Genomic DNA, 27917 nt, shown 5'->3' with positions numbered 1-27917 from the left:
TTCAAGAACTTGTTCTGTATTTCCTAACTGGGCACAGAAGGCATCCTCTGTCTGTAGATTAGGACTCATTTGAATCATGATTCTAACTGGCAAGGAATTATTCCTTTCTTAGAGTTGGAAAAAAACAATTATGATCCTCTTGAATTGTTGCTTCTACTCCTCTCTTTTGATTTCTGGACTGGTTATTGCCTCACTGCATTTTCAGTAATCTCTCATTGCATTCCTTTTTTGGATATTTGAACCTGAGCTGCAGTCTGTATGTGACAAATGAATCCTTTCCTTTTCCTTCAGATTATCAGGAAAGAACATAACTGGCTATACTGCCAATATCCTCCATCACCTTGCAGCATCTAAGTTGCAATCGGATCTCAGGAGAGGAATCAGGTCTGATATGCACACTCTGTAATGCAAAACAGTTGCATTTGCAATGGAGATCATCACTGTGTTCAGTTCTGAATGCTCAGCTTTGAAGCAGAGGATCATATGCAGCTGCTAGTGTTTGCTGCACTTGCATATAGGCACAGCCTAAAGAGGGCTCCCCCATGCAGTCAAGAACAGCTTCTTTAATTCACAGAATCATAGAATGGTTTGGGTTGGAAGGGATCTTTAAGATCACTTAGTTCCAACCCTGCTGCTATAGGCAGGGACACCTTCCCCTAGCCCAGGTTGCTCACGGCCCTGTCCAGACTGACCTTGAATGCTTCCAGGGAGGGGCACCCACATCCCTTTCTGGGCAACCTGTGCCAGTGCCTCACCACCCTCACTGTAAAGAATTTCTTCCTAACATGTACTCTAAATCTACCCTCTTCCAGTTTAAAACCATTTCCCCTCATCCTATCACTACATGCCCTTATGAAAAGTTCCTCCCCAGCTTTCCTGTAGGCCCCCTTCAGGTACTGCATGGCTGCTATAAGGTCCTCTTGGAGCCTCAGCTTACTCAACGTGTCCTCATATGGGAGGTGTTCCAGCCCTCTGATCATCTTCATGACCCTCCTCTGGACCTGCTCCAACAGCTCCATGTCCTTCTAATGTTGGGGGTCCCAGAATTGGACACAGTACTCCAGGTAGGGTCTCACAAGGGCAGAATCACGTCCCTTGACCTGCTGCTCATGCTTTTCTTGATGTAACTCAGGAAACAGTTGGCCTTCTGAGCTTCAAGAGGTCTGTACATGTTCAATTCCATACATGTTGTGAGTTTTGTGACCCCTTGTCTAGCTCCCATGGAACATGCCTGATTTTCTTTAGCAGGCATCAAGTCCTTAAAAGCATAACTGGTGTTTGTTAGTTCTCACATACTGGTTTTAGGGTCCATGAAGTTTTCCTTTACAGTAAGTTTTACAAGATATGTATCTATGCAATGTTTGTTTTTTTTTCACCTAGTATTATCAATATTTATGTATTTATATAGATATGTTACAGGTACATATATAAATTTATCTGATTCTCTTCATGTTATATTGGGATAGAGAAATCAGTTAGGTCTGAGTAGGATTTTATCTCTCTTTCTCTATTAATAGGATCCTAGGTAACGTAAACAATTAATTTTAGAAGAATTTAGGCAAAATGAATTGCACTATTAGTAGCTAATGTGGATGTTAAATGACATATGAGCTGGAGAAAATTTCCCACTGACAAGCCTAGATAGCTCACACCCCAGAGTCTTAAAATCAGTGACTTTTAGGATTGTCTCCTGCAAATGTCAGGTCTGAATATCTCCTTGCATATGGATAAGCCTGAAGATTAAAATCATACTGGTATTTTGTGAATATCCAAGAAGTCAAGAGGGATGAGCAGGTCAAAAGAGATGTGCTAGGTAAGACCAGTTCTTGGAAAAATGGTGGAAAAATTATAAAGGTTCTATTATAAAATACAAAGTGAAAGATTTATAACACAACATTAATACTACTTATAATTAAGCTTAGTAGTTTTTTTAATGAAAAACAGGCTTTGATTTATTTTTTACAGTTATCATTGTTGAAAGGAATACTCAGTGTATTTCTGCAAAGCATTTGATTTGCTCTAAATGACACGATGATAAAGTATTAGGATATGCAGTATCAGTAAAGTACATCCTTAAATGGATTAAGAATTGTCTCACAGGTCTCAAAAGTACTTATCAGCAGGGAGTTATTACTGATGATAGCATTTTTAGGAGAGGTCTCTAGAGAGTAGTCCTAGTTCTTAGTCAGCTTCATTTTCATCAGCTCTGTGTTCTTCATCAAGTCTATTAGTAGAAATAAATAAAAATAAAATCAGTAGTGTTCACATTTGTGACTGGATTGAAGTGGCAAAGAATGCAAAAATCGATCTATCAAACAAACAAACCCTAACACAGAGTATTCTGGATTGTAAGGGAGAATGTTGAGGTCATCAAAATACACAAACTGATATAAAGACATAAGATGAGGAATTAGGTGTTGAACTTTTACTAACAGGACAGAATTTGGGTCCTGGAAAACAATGGGAGGTTTTAGTAGGGAGGGGGCATTGTTTCCTTGTGTTATTTACTATCACAAAATTTTTACAGTGTTTAAAATCAAGAGATATATGTAGGGAATATGGATGTGATTTTACCTCTCAACACAAAATTCCTGGTGTGTGCAGTTCTGGTTTCAACACTTTATAACAGTTGAAAGAAAAGAGAGGAGAAGAGAAGAATCACATAAATGACACAAACTGAAGCATAGGAAGTTCCACACAAATGTGCATGGGAACTTCTTCCCAGTGCAGTGACGGAGCAGTGGCACAGCTGCACAGAGAGGTGGTGGAGTCTCCTTCTCTGGAGACGTTCCAGACCCGCCTGGACGCCTACCTGTGCAACCTGGGCTAGGGAGCTGCTTTGGCAGGGGGTTGGACTCATGATCTCTGGAGGTCCCTTCCAACCCCTACAGTTCTGTGATTCCGTGACTTTAAGGCTGAAGAAAATATTTCACTATAGCAGACATCTTTGTTACATCACCAAGTCAATGGCCTTAAGTACCACTTCTTCAGAAATGTAATTCTGTCAATCATATTATTGGTGCCTTTGAACAAGATTTATATATATTTTTGTGGTCTCTCAACCAAGATTTTGTACTGGTGCCCTCATATGAAATTTTTAATGTTCACTTACATTACTTGCCTACATTGGATGAAGGTCAGAGTTTTCTTTGGGTCAGTTAGTCTCATGCTTCTCAGGAACATTCTAGCCCCTGCTTCAATTCTGTTTGAGTTTGGATGCAAAATGAAATTGTCTTATTTTATAGCAACATAAGGAATGTGAGTTATGCATAGATAAGTCCTTACGTATTAAGCCTGAGTGAATACACAGAATTTCTGGTAGAGTTTTGCAATATGATTGTTAATGTGGGTAGAGCTAAGTTTGACACCATTCATCAGAAGTAGCCCAACCACTAAAGTATATCCTGAGAGCTATGTTGAACTTCAGCTTATCAAATGGAAGGTGTCCTTATAAGAATGTATAAGCACATTCAACAGGAAGCAATTCTAAGCGTTAAAGGCTTCCCAGAGGGAAAAAGCAAAAACAATAAATTCAGCCCGGCTATTAAGGCCAAAGAGATTCTAAAGAAAAATTGGGTGTATTTTTATTTTGTTATTTTGTTAACAGTGAGTCTGTCAAACAACAAGAACAATTTTCAGAGGGGATGGAGGTTTTCATTGTTGATGCTATAAAATCAGGAGTGGATATCTCTCAGAAGACGATTCAGATTTCCTTTAGGAGTTACTGGCCTCTATAAAAGTATTTATGTAAAGTTTAATAGCCTGTGCTATAATGAAAGTCAGACCAGAAGATCTAATACTGTCTCCAAAGGAAATAATCTATGAATAAACTATAATAAAAGTATTAAATGAGAAATTGAATTGGAAAGCTCCATTCAATTGTCTAATAAATCAAACCAGTGGCTGAGATCCTTTCTTGAAATTCTGGGACTGAATCTTTTTTTAATTTTCTACTGGTGCTCAAACATTCAGTCGTGAAATCGACATGAAACATACATATCTCTCACATCTCTCTCTTATAGTGCCATATATCATGGTAACATGCAGAAATCTGAACTGAGTGGGAAGGTATGCTATAAGATGTGATGCTAGAGCTGAAAGAAATTCTACTAAGATCAAGGAGGTCGACTAGAAGAGAGAAAGAGGACATCTATCATTTGTTAAATGACACTTGCAATATTGTAACTTCTTTGCTAACTGAGATTAAAGCCATAGTATGCTTTAATATAGTAGTTACTCTTGCAATGCTGACATGCTGCTTTGAAATTAATCCACAGTTCTGCAAGTTTGAAAGGCGTTTACAAAGCTGAAAGTAAACATAATTGCTTTGCAAATTGTAATGATGTTGACTTGCTAATTAATTTAAAGAGGTGATTTCATGATCACTGGCTACCATTAAATTGTTTTTTTTTTTTTTTTTCCAGAATCATGCAACGTGTTTGTTTTAAACAGTTACATCAATTTCCCATATAACTGCAAAATCTAAGGGGAATAAAATTGAAACAAGTTGCAGGAGACAAACACAGGAGCTATATCTTACAGATATAAAAGACCAATTTGTTTTGTGGTTTCTAATTGTTGACAAGTCAGTGGAATTAAATTGTGCTTTCAGAAGCCGTGCGGCTGACATCACCCTATTCAGCACAGAGCTGCCTGTGTGTATTCACTCCCTTTGAAAGTTCCAGTGATTGATGCTGAATAAGCAAAAAATACCTTTGAATACAATGAAAACACAAACTATGGGAAACAGAGGGTGAGTCATGGAGAATAAAGAGAAGGAAAGATTAAAAATAAATAGGAAATGAATTAATCAAAAAGATGCTGCTCTGGGCAGTCAGGATGTGAGATAAATCACTGAATGAAAAAGAAATGTGACAAAATAATGACAATGAGGAAGAATGAGAAGTGAATACAGAAGAGTGAATAAGACAAACAGAAAGTCTTACTGCTAGGAAAAAAAGAAAAAAGGAAGAAACAAGATATAGAGTAACTAAGGCAGAAAGAAAATCACTTTGAGAAAGGTAAATACAAAAAAAGTGATTCACAGAGTGACAGATGTAAGAGATGTGAATTTGTCAGAGATAGATAAGGTGGTCACCAGTAACAGTGAGGGTCACAGCTAACAAAATTTGTAAAAGATCATACCAAGGATGGAATAATTAGTTTTATTAGGTAACAGAGATAAAGAGTAAAGACAAGCAGAGGGAAGAACCGTTGCGCTGTTGTCAACAGTTTAAGTGCTGGTTCAGCCTGGTTCCATGACGACTGTGATGGGGGACCCAAGGTCCCATAGCCCTGGGATTAAGAGTCCCATGCTCTACCGACTGAGCAAGATGCTCTCCAGTCCGAGCAAGATGTGTGTTCTTCTGGCATAGCAGTGTCAGCATATTCCAGCAGGCCAGTACACTCTGTTATCCCTTTCCCCACAATAGCTGGAAGCACTTATAGCCATGCTACAGCAACCTCACTCTATGCTGCAGAAAAGAATCACAGAATCACAGTATTGTAGGGATTGGAAGGGACCTCCAGAGATCATGGAGTCCAACCCCTTGCCAAAGCAGCTCCCTAGCCCAAGTTGCACAGGTAGGCGTCCAGGCGGGTCTGGAACGTCTCCAGAGGAGACTCCACCACCTCTCTGTGCAGCTGTGCCACTGCTCCGTCACTGCACTGGGAAGAACTTCCCACACATATTTGTGTGGAACTTCCTATGCTTCAGTTTGTGTCATTTCCCCTCATCCTATTGCCACACACTGCTGAGAAGAGTCCAGCTTCGTCCCTCTGCCTCCTGCTCCATAGATTTTTATAGATGTAGATCAGATCCCCTCTGAGCCTTGATTGATGGATCAATAGCAACAGGATGGTCTGAAAAATTAAAGACAACCTTTTATTTTCCTTAAGTCCATGCTGTTCTGAAATTGGCTTGTTTTCCCATTTGAAGATGCATCACTGGAGATATTTGATGGTTCTCTCTTTGCCTTTTGTTTGCTATGTTCTCCTTCTAGGGAGTTACAAAGCAAATGCTGTGCTTAGTCATTCAGCTGCAAAATGAAAACTTTTTCTTCGTTGTTTTTGCAGAAATGCTTAATGATTTTCGGCATCTAAATTTCTAAGAGGTAATGTCAATTCTATGACTCTCTTTCAGAATCTCGGAGTGAAAGTTGTCCCTTTTTATTTTTGATTCACTGAAAAACCTTTACTTGCACTGAATTACAGCTTTGGGTTTGTTTAATCTGCTGATCTAAACAGGATATGGTTGACATGAAAGAACTACTGTCTTCTAAAGCTTATTTTTAACAATGTGTATGATCTCTCCTTGTGAAAATGGCTCACTGTGAGTAAAGCACAGACCAGCTACAAAGAATTACTCTTTTTCAGGGTGACTAAATGAATTATGTAATCCTTTGTGTTCGAGTGCAGGCTGCCCAATTGCAATAGGAAAAGGTTGTGTACCCTGTCCCTACATACTGACAGAATGGAAAAAGTGTAACTGTAGATTCTACTCCCCAGACTCTTTCAGCTGAATGTAATAGAATTTCTAGAGTTTTACCTTCTTTGGTGTTTACACAGCATTTGACTGAGTCAGGGCCTGTCTGCCCTCATGGGGCTGCTTCCCTGACCTCTTAGAGTCACCACTCTGCAGCCAGGTAGCAACTCACCGTTTCTGGACCTTAGGCTTTTTCGGATCTTTGAGAAGGTGCCACTATCACAGCAGCTCATTTACTCTCTGTAACTCCCCTGGAACACCTTTGAAATCTCTGGGTAAGGACTTCCTTCAAAATTCTTAAAAACCAATTTCTAGCACTGAAACCAACTCATTAGTTTCAACAGCAGCTGCTTGGCCTTGTGGTGGGAACTGTAGCTACCAGAATTTAATCTCTTTAGGATCTACAATCACAGGTCCAGCAAGCTGCTAGACTAGTTGCAGTGTGGAATGATAGGGAGCCTCAGATTTCATTTAAATTCCATGGTCTGTACCTGCTGTCTCATCCACATTTTTTTCAGCTCCTTTTGTTTTCTATTCTACCTCCCAGGTGAGCAGGAGCAGGCAGTGCCCTAGATCATGATGCTCCACTACCTGCAGCCATAACAACATTTGCGGTCAAGGGTTTGTCCTCCAACAACTATGAGCTGTCAGAGGTCAGTAACTACACCATCATCTATGACTTTATCAATCCTTAGAAAGCTGTATATTCAAATCTAGGGAAATGGTGGCAACTGCAGTGATGATAAAACTGTGCCATAACGAGCCCTTCAATCAATAAAAAATGGCCTTTTAATAGTAAAACTTTAGGCTTTATTATTTGCATTGACCTTAGTGAGTAATAAGTATGAGTAGTTAGTAGATTATATATGAGTAGTTAATAGAATATATTAGTGAGTAATGAGTATTCTTTTACCCTTTTATATATTGAATAATAGGCATATTTTCCCAAATCTTCCATCTTCTTAATCTACTATCTTTATTAATACTTCCACTTAATTACAGATCACAACTTCTCATCTACAGTTCTTGTCTGTCTCATTTCAGAAACATTTTCACATGTAAGCCTTTTGTAATATTTTAATATTCTCCATTAGTTCTGGCAATGCATTTCTAAACGCTTTCTAAATGCTTCAAATATTTATGAATTACTTCAGATACTTCAAAGACTTTGTATCAAAACTTATAGCATTCTACCTTCAAATTACCCTAGTATGTTTGTTTTAAGCCACGAGCTCTGCTTTAATTTTGATCTTAGCAGTGTGGAAGAGTAAAAAGTTATTTATAGAGGTATTTTTGTTTCCATCGTTAATGTTCACATTTATCTTTATCTTTCATCTATAGTGTTTAAATGCTTCAGAAAGGAGGACTTAGAGCCTAATGTCCTGCATATTTGAAATAGATCTTTGTAATTTTAGCTACGTTTACACACTAATAGATTATTTTAATGCTTATTTGCCATTGGACTTTCTAGTTTTAAGTGGAGACTGAATTAACTACGATGAGGTAAACCACTGATTTTTGGAAAACCAGCCACAGATTTAAAATGCCCAAACAATTGTCTACTGGTTAAACTGCCAAAAAAAACCTTATTTTGGTGTTCTTGGTTACCTCTCCACTCATAAGAACACCGTTATTTACAGACGCAGATCTTGGATTTAGAGGCATAGTGACTTTGTACACAGATGATGGATCTGAACTAGCATGGTGGAGTAAATGAGCCACTGAGTAAAGATAATTAGCAATTGGAACTAATCACAGAACATAAGTATGCTGGAACTGAAGTCCTTTCTACCAAGACCAGATGTTCTCTAGCGGATAAGTATTATTACAACACTACTACAGAAATTAAAAAAATAATAATTAGATTTTGGTAGATTACATGGATTTTATGTTGCTGAAAATATAGTTAGATGACCACAGAATCTTTTTTTTTTTTTGTCATAAATGTTTCAAAATGTCTATGGTGACTGTGATAGACCAACTTTGCTGATTATCAGGAAATGCTTCACAATCTGTGGCTAGATGTAACAAGTGGTGTGTTAAATAGTGTGCATTGTAGAGCCCCTGAAACTAGTACTGGATGACAGAGAAGTGCTGGCCTAGGGATGCTACCATAAAGAAATTCCTATCATGCTTCTATCCCTGTGGGGAAACCTTGCAGGGAAATATTTCAGTGGTTGCTGAAAGCTTTTAAGTTAGATTATAGCACATCAGCAGCTAATTCAAATACAGTGAATTTAAAACAAATATTAAAATGCTGTTAAACATTATCAACAGAAAATGGATTTGGGCATATGAATTCATTTTCAGAATGCAGCCAAAAATATAAAAATATTTGAATAATAGAATGCAATAGTGTAAATTACTATGCTACATCTGACCTAACTTTTGGCAACAGAGAAAAGAAGAGCACTGTCATAAATACAGTGGCTTTCTTGATCTCTGCAGCTCAGTGCACAGCTGTTCTCAGTGATGGGAGGCCTGCAAGGAGAGAAAAATGAGAAATAAGTCATGCATACAAATCCCTAATGCACTATCATTCTCGTGGCTGGTAGCCCCAGCTAAATGCCTCCTCGTTAGAGTGATGGAGAGTTATGATCTGCATGCTATTGATTTGTGCAAAATAAAAGACTAACTCATGGTTCATTAGCAGTTGAGCATGGGGAAGAGTGTAAAACAGCTTCTTCAAACACTGCACTTATTTTGAATACTTCAGATGTTGATCAAGAAAACTCTGCAGAAAGTGTATATAGGTATCCTCAGCACGGGGTATAGCTCTTTCATGATAACTGCTCACAGTGTATATCACTGAGTGCACGATCACCAACAAAGCCTGGCTGCATGTCCAGCAGTAACACAGTGTTTGCTTCTCTTCCTCCCTCTTCCCCTGCAATTCCTCTCCTGCTCTCCCATAGGAGATCTGTCCCTTACTGCTCTGTCACATGAGTAGGAGTCATGAGAGCATAAATGGATCCACTTTCAGCAGACAGCTGAAAGATTCTCTTTTCTTTCTGTAACAGGTTAAATAAGGGATGATCAAAGCATATCATAGTCTGCCAAATACATTGGCAGCTCTTAAATGGGATTTTTTCTGTAATTGGATATGTCTCTTCTGTAAGTTAGACTGGAATCATTCACTCAGTAATTTCTGAAGCCTTGTAAGAACACTTTAAAAAATATTTCCTAGGAATTCCTACTGCTCTTGTAAAGAACTTTGTTACATATACTTTTTTTTCCCTAACATCTATACAGTTAAATCTCAAACATACAGACACAGTCAGTTACTGAGAAGTAACTAGAAAGTTTAGGCAATCTCCTGCATATCCAAAATGCAACCTGCTGCTACTCACACTGAACTGCTGACCTGTAGGAGGTGCCATGCTATGTCCAGGCAACGCTAATAAAATCACACATTTTCCCCAAAAGAGAAATCTGCATGCAACTGTTTTCTGCTTCAGTGGAAGAAAGAATTCTGATGGACACACTATCGATTTAATGCCTTTTAATTTTCACTGTAAATGCATCTAGAATTTTAGCAACAAACATCTTAGAAAATTATTAAGTAAAAATATCTGTTCATCGTGGCTTTCTCAATATTTTGAATGTGATTCGTCGGCAAGAATGGCTGCTGTTGAGACACTGTAGAGCTGCAGAGCAGCTAACCACTTAAGGCTAACTCCGGAAAGGAATGCTCCGGACAACAGAGGCTGTTGGAGCACCACCTGCTGCACCGTCACAAAATTGTTGCACTATTTGCTACTGGGGGCCTAACACTCCAGGTAAAGGAGAAAGCACGTGCATTTTCATGATCAGGCAACACATTTCTGATGTTTTCCACCACTCTGACATTTACAGAGTGAATATTTAGCAAGATAGTAAATTTTTATTTTACTATATTTAGCATAATATTTAGCAAGATAGTAAGCTAATAAAGGTTAGAGAGAGGATGACAGGTGTTGCAGTGGTGAATATTCACACATGATCTTGCTCCAGGTATGAATCAACTTAGGATATTTTTGCAACAAGAAAGCTTTCAAATACTGTGCAACTTTAAAATCACAGAACCGTTGAATATCCTGAATTGGAAGGGACTTAGAATGATCAGCTCTGGGCTCCACACAGAACCAATTGAAGATCAAGCCCTGTATCTGAGAGCGTTGTGCAGACTCTCCTTGAACTATGGCTGCTTCCCCGCTCCCTGTGAGAGCTGCAGCTGCCATGAAGCCACCCCTCAGCTCCTCTGCTCTGGGCTGAACACACCACAAGGCCTCAACTGCTACTCGTATGTCTTGTCCTCCAGATCCTTCCCCATCCTTGTAGCCTTCCTTTGGGTGCTCTCTAATAGTTTCATATCTTTCTTACACTTTGTAAAACTCAAGGCGAAGATGTACCAGCGCAGAGTTCAGTTCTTCAGTTAACAGAACATAATAGATGCCTAAGAAATGAGATTAGACTCTCAGCTTACCAGTCTATTAGATGGGTATGAATACTCTTGAAGATTGGTAATACATGTGAACTATTTTTCTACTGGATAATTGCCTTGATTATGCACTGCTTGCTTCTGCTGTTGTCTTACAGCACTGATGGATGTGACTTTGTTATATATTATATAAGTGTTTAATGAAATTACTGAAAGAAAGCTTATTGTCAAGCTAGAAGAACTGATTTCAACCCTTGAGTGTCTTAATATTTGTCTTAACAATGTCTGCAAATCTGACATTTTTCCCTGTTAAATGTTTTCACTAAGACTAGGAAAAATAAGAAAATGCAAAATGTCTATTGCCCATAGAGCCTAAAATAGAAATATATTGCTATGATAGAGAAATGTGCTATATCAACAACTGATAAAGTATGACCCATTATAGTAGGTGTAACATAGTGCAGGCAAGATGAAAGAATTGTGCATTGAAAAGAGGAGCTGAAAATACATGGAAATGCTGTTATGAGAAGAGAAATGGATGTCAGTGAGAAGAGATCAATGTAATGCCTGTTCTATGCAGAATATCAATACAGACAATATATGAAACTGTATCTGAAAAATGTATCTATAGATAGATTTACAGATAGAAAGCAACATTTAAAAATAGTGGGTGACTGGACAAGTGAAAACAAGTAGTATAGACAGATCTTCAACTGAAGTAAAAATATATAAACAGACACCTATACTGAGAAAGAATTACTGGACTAGAGAGACATAAAATAATAAATAAAATAGTGAAGGTCAGCTGAATGTCTTACTCTTTTTTTTTTCCTAATTTGGGAAGAAAAGTTAAAATAAGAAGTAAAAAAATCATTACAAATTTCATAAAAGAAAGCATATGTTGATACAAGGTATCATTAACCTACTGAGTAGCACAAAACCCCCACAGTATGTATCTTCTGTGCTTTGCAAGATATATTCAACCGTAATTCCCATGCAATGCAATTTGGAAGCTTTGCTATTGATCTTCAAAGCCATCATTGGATTGAGGGCCCAACTAAAGTGGGTAGTATCCCTTCACCTGTAACTTAGGAAGACAAATGAGTTCTCCTAGCATAATGCAACAATAAACAGTGATGACATTCATAATGATTAAGGGTAGCCTTTTTTCAGGCAAAGTGGACTGATGTAAGTAAGGAGCAATCATAGAAGGTTACATTGAACCATAGTCTAGTTTTAAAGTGTACAGACATAGCAGTTTGCTAATGATTTCCAGCTATAAGTGAAGGTAAGGAAATAAAAACATCAAGCAGCTCAGAGATCTGATCAGAGTTGAAAATTAGGGAGTGACCAACACACCAGACAATCATAGCACAGATTTAATTTATCTTACTGAGCATTGGATTTTAAGGGAATAAGTTGGATAAATTGCAAGTAAGATGTAAAAGATAGATGCATAATAAAGATACATGGAATTGTACCACAAAATGACTAGACATTAATTTTCAGCTTTCAGGCAAAAGAAAATACATTCACTAAGATCTGAACATGCTCTTCAATAATTTTATCATTACCAGACTATCAGAAGTGTTGAAGTAACTGGAGAGCAGGAGACCTGCATAAAGTCAATGTGATATATGAAAATCTATTTTAAATACCCACATAAGGGTGGTAGAAGTAGTAGTGATGATCATCCTCTGAAGGTACTTAGCTCTTTTCTTTAACCATAATAGAAGCTAAGAATAGACACAAAGTGTGGCAAGATGAATCCCACCATTAGAATATTTCAAAAATCACATCTTAGTTGTGTGGAAATTTCATATTGATTCATTGATACCAATATCTGTTAACACCTTGATGCCAGCCTGGAAAGTCTATTGGTCTGGTTCAGCACTGTAAATCTCTTGGCTTTATGGGAGTCTTTAAAAGCCACAGATAACTGTTAAGAAACCCCTGATTTATATGAGACACTTGCAGAGCTATCCTTTATCTGAACTGTCCTATTACTCCATAATCTTCTCAGCATCAGTTTAGATCAGAGATGACCTGCTCAGCTCAGAAATATTTATTTTCATCTTCTCTGTGCTGTTCTAAGTTTTTTTTTTCCTAACTAGCAATTTTTATATTTGTCTAATACATAAAATCTCTGAATGGATACGAATGCTTTTAGAGTTACTAATTTTTTTCATGAATAAGGATGTTTTCACACACTGTGACTAAAAAAGATACCAGAAGCAGAAAACATTTCCTTTGGAGAAGACTGTAGGAAACAGGGCACATATATACTTTATTTTAGAGTACTGTGCTGATTTTTTTTTTTTTTTTTTGTTAAATAACTGTTGCTATCTCACAAGATCAAAAAGTTCAGCACTGCACTGCGTGCAGACACTAGTCTTGGTCTCCAAATCAGTATTATTGCGTTACAGTATTGCTACAGCTTCACTGCTATTAAAGCTATTTACCTGAACGGAAACTTTACAATGATACATTCTACTTCTGCTGTATAGATTAACTCATTGCACAACCTTCTGAGCCTTAGAACATATTATCAAACAATGGAGACTATATATGTTTATGATACAGATTTTTAATCTTCCAATTTCTACAAACTCTCCCTTGAAGAAAAAAAGGGCAAGAAAGCAGGTGTTTGCGATTCCCTTGTCTAACTTACAGTCTTTCTGTTCCTCTCTTTTTTTCAATAATTTTGGTTCTGCTCCTTTCGATCTAGTCTGAGAAAGGAGGTCTCGGAGAAGGAGAATCCTAGCACAAGTTGTAAAGACTGCTGGCTTCATTGAACAGAAAGACCCAATAAAATCTTCATTAGTTCTGCTTCTCAGAGAATGCTCTGTTTGATGAAGAGACCTTTAGAGCCCAAATCTGTCATTTTCAACATTCTCATTTACCATTAAGCAGAACAATTTGCAAGATTAAATGCAAAAGAATATATCTTATTACTCATCATTATTTGGATGTTATCTGTTTCTGACTCCCAAAAGCTGATATAAAAATGGACTGACTTAATTTATTTTACCAGTAAGTGGCCCTATTTCACTCCGGTATATTTTAAATATATTTATTCTTCCTTAGAACAGTGCAGATTACTGCACTCTAATATTGTGTGAATTTCCACAGAAGTAAACTCACTCTTGTGTGGTCACATGACTTACTGATAAAGAATCACAGAGTCATAGAATGGTTTGTGTTGGAAGGGACCTTTAAGATCATCTTGTTCCAACCCCCTGCTATAGGCAGGGACACCTCCATCTAGACCAGGTCGCTCACAGCCCCATCCAGCCTGGCCTTGAGTGCTTCCAGGTGGGGGACATTCACAACCTCTCTGGGCAACCAGTTCCAGTGTCTCACTATCCTCACTGTAAATAATTTCTTCCTATTCTACCCTGTTCCAGTTTAAAATCATTTCCCCTTGTCCTATCACTACATGCCCTCATAAAAAGTTCCTTCCCAGCTTTCCTGTAGGCTCCTTTCAGGTACTGGATGGCTGCTATAAAATCCCCTAGGAGACTTCTCCAGGCTGAAGAGCCCCAGCTCTCTCAGACTGTCCTTGTAGGGAATGTGCTCCAGCCCTCTGATCATCTTCATGGCCCACAAAGGAGAAAGGACACACGTACTCTATACCTTTGCATTAGGTATAAAAGATTCTGTCATTAAAAAAAAAGTACATCTGTTCCTTTACATTCGCCTTTTAACAGCGCTGCTTCAACTGTTTGTGAATTAGTGCTCTAAACTGAAGTTGTGAAATCATCTCTCTTAAAGACAGCCCTCCTCCAATGAAAGCAAACAAAGAACTAAACAAGTGCACCTATCAATGCTTTAACCCTCAGTTGCTTCACAGGTCTGGTCTGGCCTGTAGCCAAAGTAAGTTCACAGATAAGTAGAGATAAGATCTCAGAATGAAGGATAAGCAACCTGTCCATAAGGCAGATAGGAAGATAGGTCACAAGGAAAGTCAGAAGGGACAGAGAGGTCAGAAATCTTTTGAGGATCCTCTTGTAAGCCAGCAAGGGCTGAAGTGAAATGAAAAATCATAACCAGTTTCTTGTTTCTAATATTTTTGCTATGCATACTAAATGTTGCTACAATTCTCAGTAGAATGGATGAAGTTTGTGACTGACCTACTTAGCTGTGAAATAGTAACATAACAAAAGTGACATATTTGCTAGTTTTTCTGAACTTTCAATTTAGAATTCAGTTATTTTGAAATATTAGAAAGGATGATCAGAAAGTAGAACATTTCTATCTTTAGTGTCAGAATTGAGAAATAACCTAAAGGTAAACTAGTGAGCTTGTGACTTTTTGGTACTTTAATGTTGTTGGTATGAAGAATCGGAGGTTTCTTTTTGGATCAGATTCTTCAGTGTTCCTTGATTTTGTCCCAGAATTCATTCAAAGATTGGAGAAACTATATTGGAGAGTTCTGCAGGGAAAAGGTAAGAGTTTAACTTGGTCATAAGGTAATCTCCCTCTCCTTCCCATTCCCCTTCCCCACTCTTCCCATAGAATGAAGTTACCCTAAAATAGACTCAGGTACTCATCTCAAAGGGCTCCTTTCAGATTCCTTCATTTTACTTCCACAGCTTGCAATGGCACACTGCCACTAGTTCTTACAAGAACTACCAGCTTCCTTCCATGTTTGCAGCTGTTCTCACGTTTGGCTTTTAAAACACAGATAGCTCAAGTCCTTGTGCACTTTCAGAGGATGATGCAATCCAGGGACAAACATTCTGATTGGAAGTGATGTGATTTCCTTCCAATCAGAGCTCTGCGTCCCGTTGCTAAGCGACCGATTCCAAGTAGCAGCAGCCGCCGCCGTCGTGGATGCCATGTCCACTATGTCGGGCGGGTGGCGGGACGTGGCCGGGGTGCGCATCGCCCCGCCCGAGCTGCGCTTCACCGCTGCGCTGCCGGGGCGCCACTATCGCGCCGCGCTCAGCATCCGGAACCTGCGGGCTCAGAGCTGCCGCCTCCGGCTGCTGCCGCCGCGCCGGCCCCAGGTGAGGGGCGGCCGGGAGGGGTGCGGCGGGAGGTGTGCTCCGCAGTGAGGCAGCGCCACAGGCTGCCCTGGGTCACAGGGACGTGGTGCGGTCACCGTCCCTGGAGGTGTTCGGAAGCCGTGCGGATGTGGCACCGAGGGACGTGGTCATGGTGTGATGGCTGCTGGTTGGATTGTGTGCTTAGAGGTCTTTCCAACCTTGATTATTCTACGAAAAATAATCTCATATTGAATTTCAACTTTATTAGGTTCTCGTATTCATCTCATTCATGAGATGAAGTCACTTTATATCCAACCTAAAGGGTATATGTATATATACATAAAGATATATATATCTTTTCCAATTGAAACATTTATAGCCCTTGACATATAATCTGTATCACAGAATCATTAAGGTTGGTTGCACTAGATGATCTCAGTGATCTTTTCTGCCAAACCATCACCCCGTGCCTACTAACCCATGTCCCTCAGTAATATGGGCCTGGCAAAACCCAACCGTGGTTAGTAGTTCTGCATCTGTCTTTCATCCAGCTAGTATTTAATCTGTTAATCACTTCAAAATTAGGATTGATATTGGGGATGGAACAGAAGACGATGGTGCTTTGTGTTCATAGCAGCTTGAGCTTGACTTGGTAAAGCTATGCTTATTGAGTTTTGTTATTTTTTGAGAGCCTTATCCATAAATTCTTCATGCTTTAGAAATGGAAAGGCAGAATCAATTTTAGAAGAGAGAAAAAGGCTTACTCAGTCATAATTTATGAATATACTTACTGTTAGTAGAAGGAAAAACCCAACCAACCAACCAAACATAAAATAGTCGACACCTTAGGCTGAATATTTTAACGCCATCATCTGTGAGACACCCAGTATGAGAGTTAGGGTGAAGTGAAGTGTGACTCATCTGAATGTTTCTGAAGTGTTACATTCATGGAGTTCAAGAATTGAAAATTAACCTTCCTTAAGCTGCCCCAGCATGAGACTGAAATGTGCATTTCAAGCAAGTTAGCTCACGAAGCAGTTTTCCATGGGTTTCACTTAAAATTTAGTGTTCTAAAATATTCATTTTCCCTTACCAAGAACGAATGTGGATATTTAATTCTTTTTAGAGAAGAGGTAAATTGTTCACACTTCAAATTTAAAAAGTGACTCTTGAAAAATCAACCCCATAGTAATGTGATGCATATTGCATGATGAATTTCCTCTAGTTGAGTATTTATATTGCTAGGGAAGCTTTAACAGAAGAGATGTTCTTACGATATAATCAACAAGTATGCTTACATATTTTTTGCGTACATATTCCAAATAAAGACTAATACAGAAAACTCCAACAATACTGGAGGGACTCTTGAATGAACAGTTAAATGAAATGAACAGTTAAATGGGACTTTCATTGCAGAAGTCTGTTATGTAGAGAGTGATGTGAATTGTACTGAAACACTGGAGAGTTTCTTGATTATTGTAAAGAAGTTTCATTGGAAATTTAGTAGCTGTGGGATTCCTCCTACATTCTGGTAGATTGCTTGTGTGTTCTCTGTTTAAGGAAACACACTTAGAGGGTGTTGGAAATCAGCAGATACATACAACTACAAATCCACACATCCTTTGTTGCTTGTTTTCACTTCTCCCTAAAGAAACACAAGTGCAGGCATGGACCTTTCAAGCAGATTTTCAGAGTATAGCAGGACTTTGGAATGTAGGTCAGATCTACCGAAAAATCTTATGCAGTCTTTTGCTGCTTTGGATTGAGACTTAATCCTTGTTGTTTTCTCAGATACTGAACAGATTCTGTAATACATAGTAATGGTCCTTATCTTGTGGTGCTTCAGAATGTTTATGACAAAAGCAGCAAAATCTAGAGCTTTCTTGGAATGACTAGAAGCAGCATTTTGTTAAATCAACGCTTTCTGAACCCATCAAATTACATTATTCATCCAGCTTTTGTTTTACTGCTGAAGGGTGAATCACAGAGTGGTTTGGGCTAGAAGGGACCTCAAAGCCGGCAACCCCAACCTCTGCCGAGGGCAGGGCTGCCCCCCACCAGCTCAGGCTGCCCAGGGCCCCATCCAACTTGGCCTTGAACACCTCCAGGGATGGGGCATCACAGCTTCTCTGGGCAGCTGTGCCAGTGGAAATGATATAAATAAATAAATAGGAAAAGGGATTTTACAAAATTCTGCATATTTTAAAATGATCATATGTTATTCTGAAAATGAGTAATATGTACAAGGTTTTTAATCTAGAAATGAAAATAAAAATTTCCTTTTTTTTTTTTTTTTTACACTATAGTTTAAACTGACTGTGGAAAATCCCAAAAACCCTGTTGCATCTGGACTTCAAATCAAAGCTTTCATAGATTATTATCCTGAGCTTGAAGAAGATCTTCAAGACAGTCTACAGCTTTTAATAGAAGAAGACAAAGTGGATATCCCCCTGGTTGGGTATGCCAGTTGAAAGCTAATATTGTGCTGTTACTGTTTTCAGTTTAATCTCATGGAAAGTTTATAGCTATTAACTAATTTGTCAATTGCAGTGAAAACAAAGAGTTTTTTTTTCTAAAAGATTTTTCTTTTTTTTTTTCTTCAGAGCAATAGATTGGTAAGAAGTTAATTGGGTTGGTGGTTCCTTTAATGATCTTAGAGAGGCTTTGTTTTTTTTTTTTTCTTTTGGTTTGCTCTGTATTGGTTGTGAAGATGGAGTTATTATGAAGAACACTCTATAACTCTAAAAATATGGTGTATGTTTTGTAATATGGTCACACATTTGAGAGCCACAATTTGAGTAATTTTGTGCGTGTGTACAGATATGTCTATATATTCTTATATATTATACCCATTATACTTATTCAAAGAGTTAAGCTTCTAAATATGTTTCATCAGCCTTGGGCTTTAAGAGAGTGAGGTGGAATTGTTCTGGAGGACCTTTCTCTCCTTTGTCTATAAAGAAAAAGGATAGAATGACAACAGCTCTGGTTTTCAGATGGCTAAATCAGGACATGAATTTCATCTCAACATAAACTCTCACATGATAGTTATTTTCAGACTAAGCATGTTATCTTAATAGCATGCTTTTTATTTTCTGGGCTAATAGTTTCTCAGCCACAGATCAGAAAACAGAATCTTACCATTATCAGTCTTAATATTAGAAGACTCTGGGGTCAAATAACACAAACGGGCATAGTAAAAATTACACATTTGACTGATTTTTATAGTATAGTAAATGTAATTGTTAGTATACTAACAAAAAGGTTATTAGAGGGAAAAGAATTCTGAGGTGTAAATAGAGATTTCTTTTTTCCTTTTTTTGAAAGGCAGGGATACTTTTATATACCATTCATAAGACTAAGTTACCAAATAATACATGTGGAACCTAGAATTTCTTCTGTTGATCCTTCTGGTTAGGCAGGTTTCTTGTGAACTATGAAGTAGTTTTCTCTAAATCTATTCTGCAAAGCTGTATTTCCTAGAAGAAATCCATGTTTTTTTTTTTTTTTTAATTGGCTACTATTTTGGGGATAAGACCTCCTTGGACAGATTTCACTTAGGAAAATAAAGTTACTGGCAACCTCTTTCTGGAAAGGACTTGCTGTAGGTTGCAAGTTTGAATTCAGTTATTGTATTAAAAGGTCGCTAAATGCATAATGTTATTCTGTACAAAGAAATCTTAGAACACACTATCATTTTTAGAAAATAAGACAGGTAATATGAGAACTCCACTTTTTTTTTAATTTAAAGAAGATATTACCTTGAAATTCATGCAGAAGTCTTTAATGTGATGAAAAACACTGACAATATTTAAAAAAAATTAAAATAGCAAATTGTGTTTGGAGGATCCCAGTGTTGTATCTCTTACATCCTGTATGGGAACTGTTGAATCAGGGCCTGAAGCACTGCTGGATCAACTGAGGTGAGCACTGAGTCAGCCGCAGGAGCACAGGTGAAGGCAATGCACTGTGTGACCGGAAGGGGTGCAGTTTGGCTCCACCTCTCCCAGACCCCATTTAAGGGCTGACCACCACTGGAGAAGGATCTCCTGTTGGAGATCCCTCCTGTGTGGGCTTCTAGGTGAGCCCTTCCTAATTTACTGGTTGTCTTTATTACCATCTGGATAATCTGTCCAAAAGTATACTATCCATCTTGATTATACAGTTTGGGTACTGTTCATTTTTGGTCATTTCCCTACAGGGTACTATTCATTCAGGTATTCACCCTACACACCCTTTTTCTCCAATCAAGAATTAATATAATTCCAGCATGTAGTTTCTCTTCCTAAATGTTTTCAATAGCATCTTAGTATTTCTGAGACATCATCAGAAACATGTGAGGTGCATTAATCTTATCTTTTCTAAAATGTCAAAAGTTCAAATAGATAATCTTAAAATTGTTAAGTACATGCTTAGATTTACACCTAGGTGTTATTTTTTTTTTTTTGAAACACATAAAAGGAATATTTTCATCAGCCATTTCATCAGCTGACTTCTGGCCTGTTTGGATAGGGTGTTTTTCATTTTTGTGGGGAATGATGCTGAGACCATGTACTGGCAGCACTTTTAAGAAGCACTCACACATATGAAAAGCAGAATTGCATTTTATAGCATCAGAAACTTTGTAATAATAATCTAAGAATAGAATAAAGAATGTTTGAATGTTGCTGTTATTATTTGGACTGGCCTATTTTAAATGTCTGCTACTTCTCTCTCAGATATTCATTTATCTTCAGTTTTCAGTCTTGTAAATTATATGGTTTTTCGTCTTTCATTTCAGCATGGATTTTTGTATGTATACAGTTGTGTAGTTGTCTATGAATGTGTGCAAATCCTGATGCTGCATCTTTTGTCTATCAAACCTTATTGAAAAGAAAGTTCATGGGTCGTCTAGGAAAAAAGCTTGAAAAAAATCTAACCTTTGTGCCAGTAGTTCATGTAATTCCTTCAGTTGTGTCTGCAGTTTATTTCAAGATAATAGTTAATCTTAGATGTGATTATCTGAGAACGTAGGAAAAGTTTGTTTTGCAGCATGGTGGAAGTGCTAAGTCACAGCCTAAACCAGTGATGGAGCACCTGGTGGAAAGGCAGGGCCAAGCCGGGGAGCTCAGGTGGCTTCACCCCTTCCTGGATCTCACTTAAGGGTTGGCACTGGAGGCAAGGCTATTGCACTGGACCTTTCTGCCTCTCTGGGGTCTTCCCAGGGTAGGATGACTTCTTTTCTTTCTTTTTGTGCTCATGGCTGTTGCGTTTGTGCATACCTTCACTTGCTGCAGCCTAGGACTTTGCTGTTGCACTATCTTTGCTATTCTTTCCATTGCATTCTAGTATTACACCCATTACAACATTAAACTGTGTTGACACTGTTTTTTTTTTTAGTCATGTTTGTTTAAAAATACCACTAAAGATACTACTGTGTTTTAGTAAAACTAATATTGCAGTTGTTTGATCAGTTAAAATAGGTTTTGTTTATTTGCCTTATGTGTATGACTAGCCCTAGTGGTCAACTGCATTAATTTGTGCATTAGATATTTTATATCAGTTTTGGAGACCTCACAATGTGATTACATTTATCTCTTTGGTGCTGTGTGTGGACTTGATGTGCTCAGAAATTCTAATGTGATGAACTAAGGTTTCCTGTTACTAACAAGTATTAACTACATTTATACTCAAGATTTTGTATATTTACTTCAAACAAGTGAGGCACCAAATAAAAAAGAGAAACCCTACCCTGTATTTAAAATAGTATTTATATTTAAAAACTTTTTTTTTTTAATTTGAGTTTTTAATCTATTAGGAAACCTCATTGCAGTTAGAATGTATTATTATTGCTGTCTGCTTGTGAAGTTATGTGTTTGGGTCTTGCATAGAGATATTTCCTATTTCTCATGAAAGCTCTTGGAAGAATGTCTAAATGTTTGGTGCATGTTGTGAAGCCTTTACAATCTTTTCATGTGTACTCTAACCTTATCTTGATGGGGTTGTTTCGGTGTTTTTTTTTTGTTTACCTCTACATACTGCTGTGCTAAATCATACCTGTCAAGAATTCAGTATTTTAGTTTGAACTTAAATAAATTCTTAAAGATATTTGAAACTAATGTATTAATAAGCCCTAGAGCAAGTTCTTTTTCTCCTACTGCCTTCAACTTGCTCAATTCTGTCCTTCATGGAAGAGGTTTTATGGGTAGGGTTTACCTACCTTGCTGCTGAGATTTTCTTTCTCCTGTTAGTCTTTTATGTGGCAAGCAATGCAGATCGTAACATGCAGTTGTTGTATGTTCCTCTTGGTGGGTAAGAGGAGATAGATAGCTGTGCTCATACAAAATCCTAATTCATTTTGAATGCAATGAGATCAGAAATGTGCTTGTATTAGGAACTGGAGCTTTTACTGGTTTGCTTAAGGAAGCAGCAACTGTTCATTGTGGCTGAGCAGTACCCAAACTATCCAGTGAAGCTGTGCTCCTGAATGAGGCTCTTAAGTAAATAGCAGAAATAATTTGTCATTACTTGCTTCCTGTGTTGTAATGTATTTTGTAGAAGCCACATGAAATATCTGTAAAACAAGAAGATTAAATTTAAATGGGCATGCATGTTTTTTCTCTGCTTTTAGCTCAGGCAGCTGATAGTATAGTGAAATAAGGTGAATGTCAACTTCTGTAATGCAACTGACTTAGTGTAGAAAAGCTTTTCTAATAAATTAATTAAACTTCATTGTACTACAATAATGTATTTGAAAATAAATAGAAATGTATTCATTCCATTTTGCCTAAATGCTTGAAGATAATTTGTACTGAAGTTGCAGTCATTTAGCAGCTTGAAAGATAAGCTTTTTTTGTGTGTCCTCTATATAAGCCATAGTGCTAGAGTGAGTTGTATTAGTAGGACTCCTAGGAGAAAAGCAGATCTATTGCTATTGTGGTACTTATCACGTTTCTTACAAATACAAATGCATTTTCAAGTTTTGGGAGATAATTGCCTTTTTCTTCTTTTCTGCAGATTAATGCCATCCTGTTCTCTGGAAACTGAGTCGGAGGTTGATTTTGGTACAGTGATTGCAAACAGTAAAGTAATTAGTAAAGAGATTAGTATTACTAACCATGGCTCGTTGTCAGGTAAATATATAGTATGCATTAAACTGTGAAAATATTTTTCCTTGGGAAAAGTAATTTTATGCAAGCTCTGAGTTACACATTTAATGAGAACTGCTGCTTCATGAATTGGGTTTATATGGCAAAGTTTTGGTAGTGGGAAGAGCTGCTTGGGTGGCCCCTGTGAGTGGAGCCCAGAAGTGCCCCACGACACAGTGTGTCCGTTAGGAGGGACGATTCTAAGGTTTACAAGAAACATGAAGACTGGAGTGGAAGAATGTCTGTGTGATCTGTGTAGTCACTCTGACTGCTTTTTCTTTTGGAAAAAGTTGCTGATACCTTTCCTTAGAAGTTAGGTGGGCCTCACCTGGAGTACTGCATCCAGATGTGGAGCTGTCAGTACTAGAGGGGCATGGAGTTGTATAATTAGCAGAATTTAATCTAAACAAAAAAGTAGATAATTGCTGAGTATGTCTTAACTCTGCCAGTTTAAAGATAAATAAAACAAAAACTGAACAGAACCTGCTTACCTGTGACAATGTGATTTAAGTTGTGGCTGTGGTAAGTTTATAGGCATAAGCTGAAATGCTTATGTGAATATTATTTAAAGTAACTTAGAGAAATCTGAGGTATGTGTTCACAGTATTGGGTTTTTATTTTAAAGGTGGATTTGACTGTTAAGTCTTGTGGTGTACTCAAGTTGTGAATTCATTCATTAACAGTTATGAGCTATGTGAAAATCTTGTGCTGGGGTAACAAAGGGTTTAAAAGGAAGGCAATGTGATATATGGATAATGTGAATGCCTCACAAAAGAGTAACTTGTGAACATCCCTAAATTAAGTTTCATGTCAGTGTTTCAATTCATTACATATTACAGCTCTACAAGTTTTACAAGGCTCTAGCTAGTTGGACTGTTAGGAAGTCAGGAGTAAGCTAAGAAATTTTATTCTGCTTGTCCTGTATCTGACTAAGATTTGTAATGAAAACACTTTCTTCACTTTAAAATTTAAAAAACTTCAAAAAGCGAAGTCTTAGCAAAATAATTCTAGACAAATCAGAGTTACGATATGTATGGTTTATATAAAACTCTTGTGCGTACCTGCTGATTTATTATTTATATGTATTTATATATAATGTATTTATTTGAGGAATGATGATTAGATAAATAAGATTATAGAACAAATTAGTTGCAGATGCAATCATAGTTTGTGTAATGTGAAAGGATTTTCACATTTTGTTTGGGAACTGTTTCTATTTGTAAACACTACTGCATGACATACAGAAGCCTGTCATTTGTTCTTCTACATGTTTAGTAGAGGAGTATCAGTCTACAGATTCAGTGTCATGTAATGTATTGCTTCTTTTAGGTGCTTTTAAAATCTCATATAATGGGGATGTCCTGATTGACATCGAACCTATCAGTGGAGTGGTAGAGCCCAAATCTTTACAGGTGGTTAAAGTGTGCATCTGTACAGATCTACCAAGAGTCATCAAGGAGAAGATAAAGTGAGTGTGTGACTGATATAATTTCAGTCTGTAAATTGTTTTTAGTTTTTAATTCTAAAGATTTTATGACTGTTTACCGAAAGAAGAAAGCTCCCAAGTTTCAATTCCTGATTTCAGTATTTATTTCATGAAGTGAACTTGCTGATTATCTCCACAGAGCAGTGATGCATAGATTGTGCACATAGCTGTATTCTTAAAGGTCTTTCCTAAGCTCAGTGATGTGGCCAACAACAGTGTGCCTACACAACTGAGAAGGGGAGGGCAAAAATGGAAAACTTAGAAAATTCCCCCAAACCTTGTATTGCAGTGTGATTTTTTTTTTTCCTTTGTGTGTGTGACTGTGGGTGCGTCTGCTAGGTATTACATATGAAGTATACCATTTTTGGCTTTTATTATCTGTGGGAAGATGGTTTTAGTGTAACTGTTTTGATTTTGTTTGCGTAGGCTATAATGTAAAACAAAGTGATTAACATTTATGTGCATTACCTATTACTTGCTGCTTTTACTAACAGAGTGGAGATGGAAGGATGTAGCTGCATGGAAGTATGGATCAAAGGTGTTGTTGTTGAACAAGTTATTAAAGTTCTAGGACTGTCTTCTGGAAATGCATTGCAATGCATAAATTTTGGATCAGTTTATTTTGGATCTTCAAAGACTAAACAAATATTTTTATACAATGATAGTCCAGAGTGTATAGACTGGGTAGCAGTACTGGAAGACAATGCTGTTGGAGAAGAGATGGTAAGAAAAAATATATAAGTTAAAAGCTTTATTTTTATTTCTGTTTTTGGATTTTTGTTTTTCCACACTCATTTTCTAACTGTGTTTATCATGTCATACTATATTCTGAATAATAAACTCACTATCACTTCTTCCCAGTCTGCAAAACTTTTACTGTGTCTTTGCTTGGGAAATTTTTTTTATATTTCTGTTTCACTATGTGACATTGTAGAATTAATAATGTTAAGTGTGCTCCAGTCTTCCTCCTCACCTCCTCCTTTATTTTTTTTTTCTAGTGGTTTTGCTTAATGCATTTGTTATGATTTAGAAGTTGTCAAAGCACACTTTGGTATTACAGAATGTTAAATGCTTTCAGTTTTGGTTGATTTTCTGTGACAGTAAAGTAATCTGAATAATCATCACCTTTTAAAAAAAGAATTTAAAAACATTTATGTGAAATTAGTTAATTAGCTCTGTGATGTGGAAGTATGTCTTACTGGTATTCCTTTTAGTTTTATCTTTCTACTTCTTGTGACAGATGCAAAACTGCCTGTTGGGGGGGGGGGAATCTGAGAACATATGTCAACAGCTCAGCTTGCTGTTTTATCCATATTTTGATTCTTCTTCTAGGGAACTGATCTACAGAAGAGTTCAGATGCTTTTTTACAAGATATAAGCCTCGTAAACAAAACAAGAGATTTAGAAGTTTCTACCTTAATCTGGTGCATTCCTGATCAGGGAACCTTGCTACCTTATGAGAAATCAATAGTTACGTTGTGCTTTTGTCCAAAGTGAGTGAGTGGTCCAAATTACAAATGTACTTTGAACAATGCATTTACAGTCTGGGCTTACTGATGAGCATTTACGGACTGGGGGAGGAAAGTCTGAAAAACAGCCCTGCAGAAAGGGATCTGGGGGTTCTGGTTGATTAGAAGTTAAATATGCGTCAGTAATTTGCTGTGGAAGTCAAAGGGGCCCATAGTACTCTGGGGTATATCAGACCTCCTGTTAGCTGGTCAAGAGAAGGGATTGTCTCAGTCTGCCCTGTGCTGGTGAGGCCTCATCGCGTGCGCAGTTTTGACTTTCACTGCATAAGAAGGGCATGAAAGAGGGAGATAGTATCAGGAGGGCTACAAAGATGGGGAAGTGTCTAGAGAGGAAGACATGAAGACCAGCTGAAGTCCCTTAGTGCATTCAGAGCAGAGGAGGCTTAGGGGAGGCCTCAGTGGCTGCTGCTCCTCACAAGAGTGGAGGGGCAGTGCTGATCCCTGCTCCCTGATGACAGTGACAGGTCTTGATGGAATGGTGTGGAGCTGTGCCAGAGGAGGGTTAAATTGGGTGTTAGGAGAAGGCTCTTCAACAGAGGGTGGTTTGACACTTGTCACTAGTTGTCCAGGGCAGTGGACATGGCCCTGAGTGCTGGAGTTCAAGGAGCATTTGGACAGTACTCCCAGACAGGGTTTGAATTTTAGGTGAAATTTTTCAACTTGATATGTTCTATGGTTCTATGAAGTGAAGTCTGAAATAATTATTTGGGACATTTTGTAATGCATAAGCAATGCCTTTGGACCAGCAATTGAGTAAGCTTATTTTGCAATGGGAATAATCTTACCAGATCTTGCAAGGGGAATGAGTTACTGCTCCAATTAAATATGCTGAATCTCTAAAGGTTGAGAAAGTGTTGTAGTGTAAAATGGTGTTTTTCAGAACTTCAGGCTTATTTCATAAATAGCATATACAGCAATATGAAAGAATAGATATTTTGTCAGCAAGAGACTGAAATATTTTGGAGAGCTTTCCTTGTAATTAAAACATAGTAAGCATAATGGAACATTTCTCCTTCAAACAAGGCAAACGTAGGAAATAGAATGTGCAGTTTTTTTTACTGAAACTCTTATAAGTGCTTTATATGCATATAAACTTTAGAAAGCTATCTTAGAAATATGCAAATAGCAAAGGTATAAAATAACTAGCATCATAAGCATACAGATCTGATATTGTTCTGTTAAATATGATATATCAGTTTTTTACAGCAGGTATAAAGTTATTTTTTCAATCTGTAATCATTAGCAAAGAAGCTGAAGTATATGATGAAAATTAAGCCTTTTTTTTTTTGCCTATTTAAAAATCTTTTAATTAGAGATTATGACTCTTACAGGAAACGTAAAGTGGCCTTTATAGTGAATGATTCATCAGTAAAACAAGACTATCTACTGTTTCTGAGATTTGAGGCTGCTGGTAATAAAGATCTGCAGACCCCCAGTGATGGTACCATACCAAGTACAAGTATGTTATAAAAGTGTATAGTCACTATATATGGATGATAAAATTGTCTATCTTGATTTATATTTCTTCTTCCACTTACTGGTGTTATAGGAAGCTTTTTTGCCTTAGCACCAAAATCTGTTTTAACTGAGTGTAAAGAGTTGAGTGTATTCATGCATGCCTTAAATATGGTTGGTAGCAAGCAGATAGAACTTAATGTAAAAATTTGGAAGGAGAAAATGTAACGTAAAAATTGGTGGAGCCATTTGTAAGTCACTAACACTTGGGTTATACAGTTTTGTGCATTTTGAGGTTAAAAAGATACTCATTTGAACTTTAATAAAAGAACAGTTATTATCTAGCAGCCACTATAAGTGAACGTGACAATGCTCAAAGCATACACAAAACTGTCTTGTAAATCATAGTGTCTAGCTGTATTATT

The 27917-nt window shown here is 37.5% G+C and overlaps 1 protein-coding gene across 1 annotated transcript in view; it reads left to right on the top strand.

Annotated features, from left to right (window-relative positions):
* The first annotated feature begins 15754 nt into the window (after positions 1-15754).
* Positions 15755-27917, top strand: part of CFAP47 (cilia and flagella associated protein 47) — a 225927-nt gene continuing 213764 nt past the window's right edge. The window contains exons 1-7 of the mRNA XM_065741564.1: positions 15755-15916; positions 18202-18353; positions 22892-23007; positions 24352-24490; positions 25003-25231; positions 25841-26001; positions 27369-27496. Coding sequence (XP_065597636.1) covers positions 15755-15916; positions 18202-18353; positions 22892-23007; positions 24352-24490; positions 25003-25231; positions 25841-26001; positions 27369-27496 — 1087 coding nt within the window. The remainder of the gene's footprint in view (positions 15917-18201; positions 18354-22891; positions 23008-24351; positions 24491-25002; positions 25232-25840; positions 26002-27368; positions 27497-27917) is intronic.

Source organism: Cyrtonyx montezumae, unplaced genomic scaffold, assembly GCF_038088225.1.
Source record: "Cyrtonyx montezumae isolate F1298 unplaced genomic scaffold, pur_monq_1.0 scaffold_3, whole genome shotgun sequence".
Taxonomy (NCBI): domain Eukaryota; kingdom Metazoa; phylum Chordata; class Aves; order Galliformes; family Odontophoridae; genus Cyrtonyx; species Cyrtonyx montezumae.
This window is presented reverse-complemented; position numbering and strand designations above follow the sequence as displayed.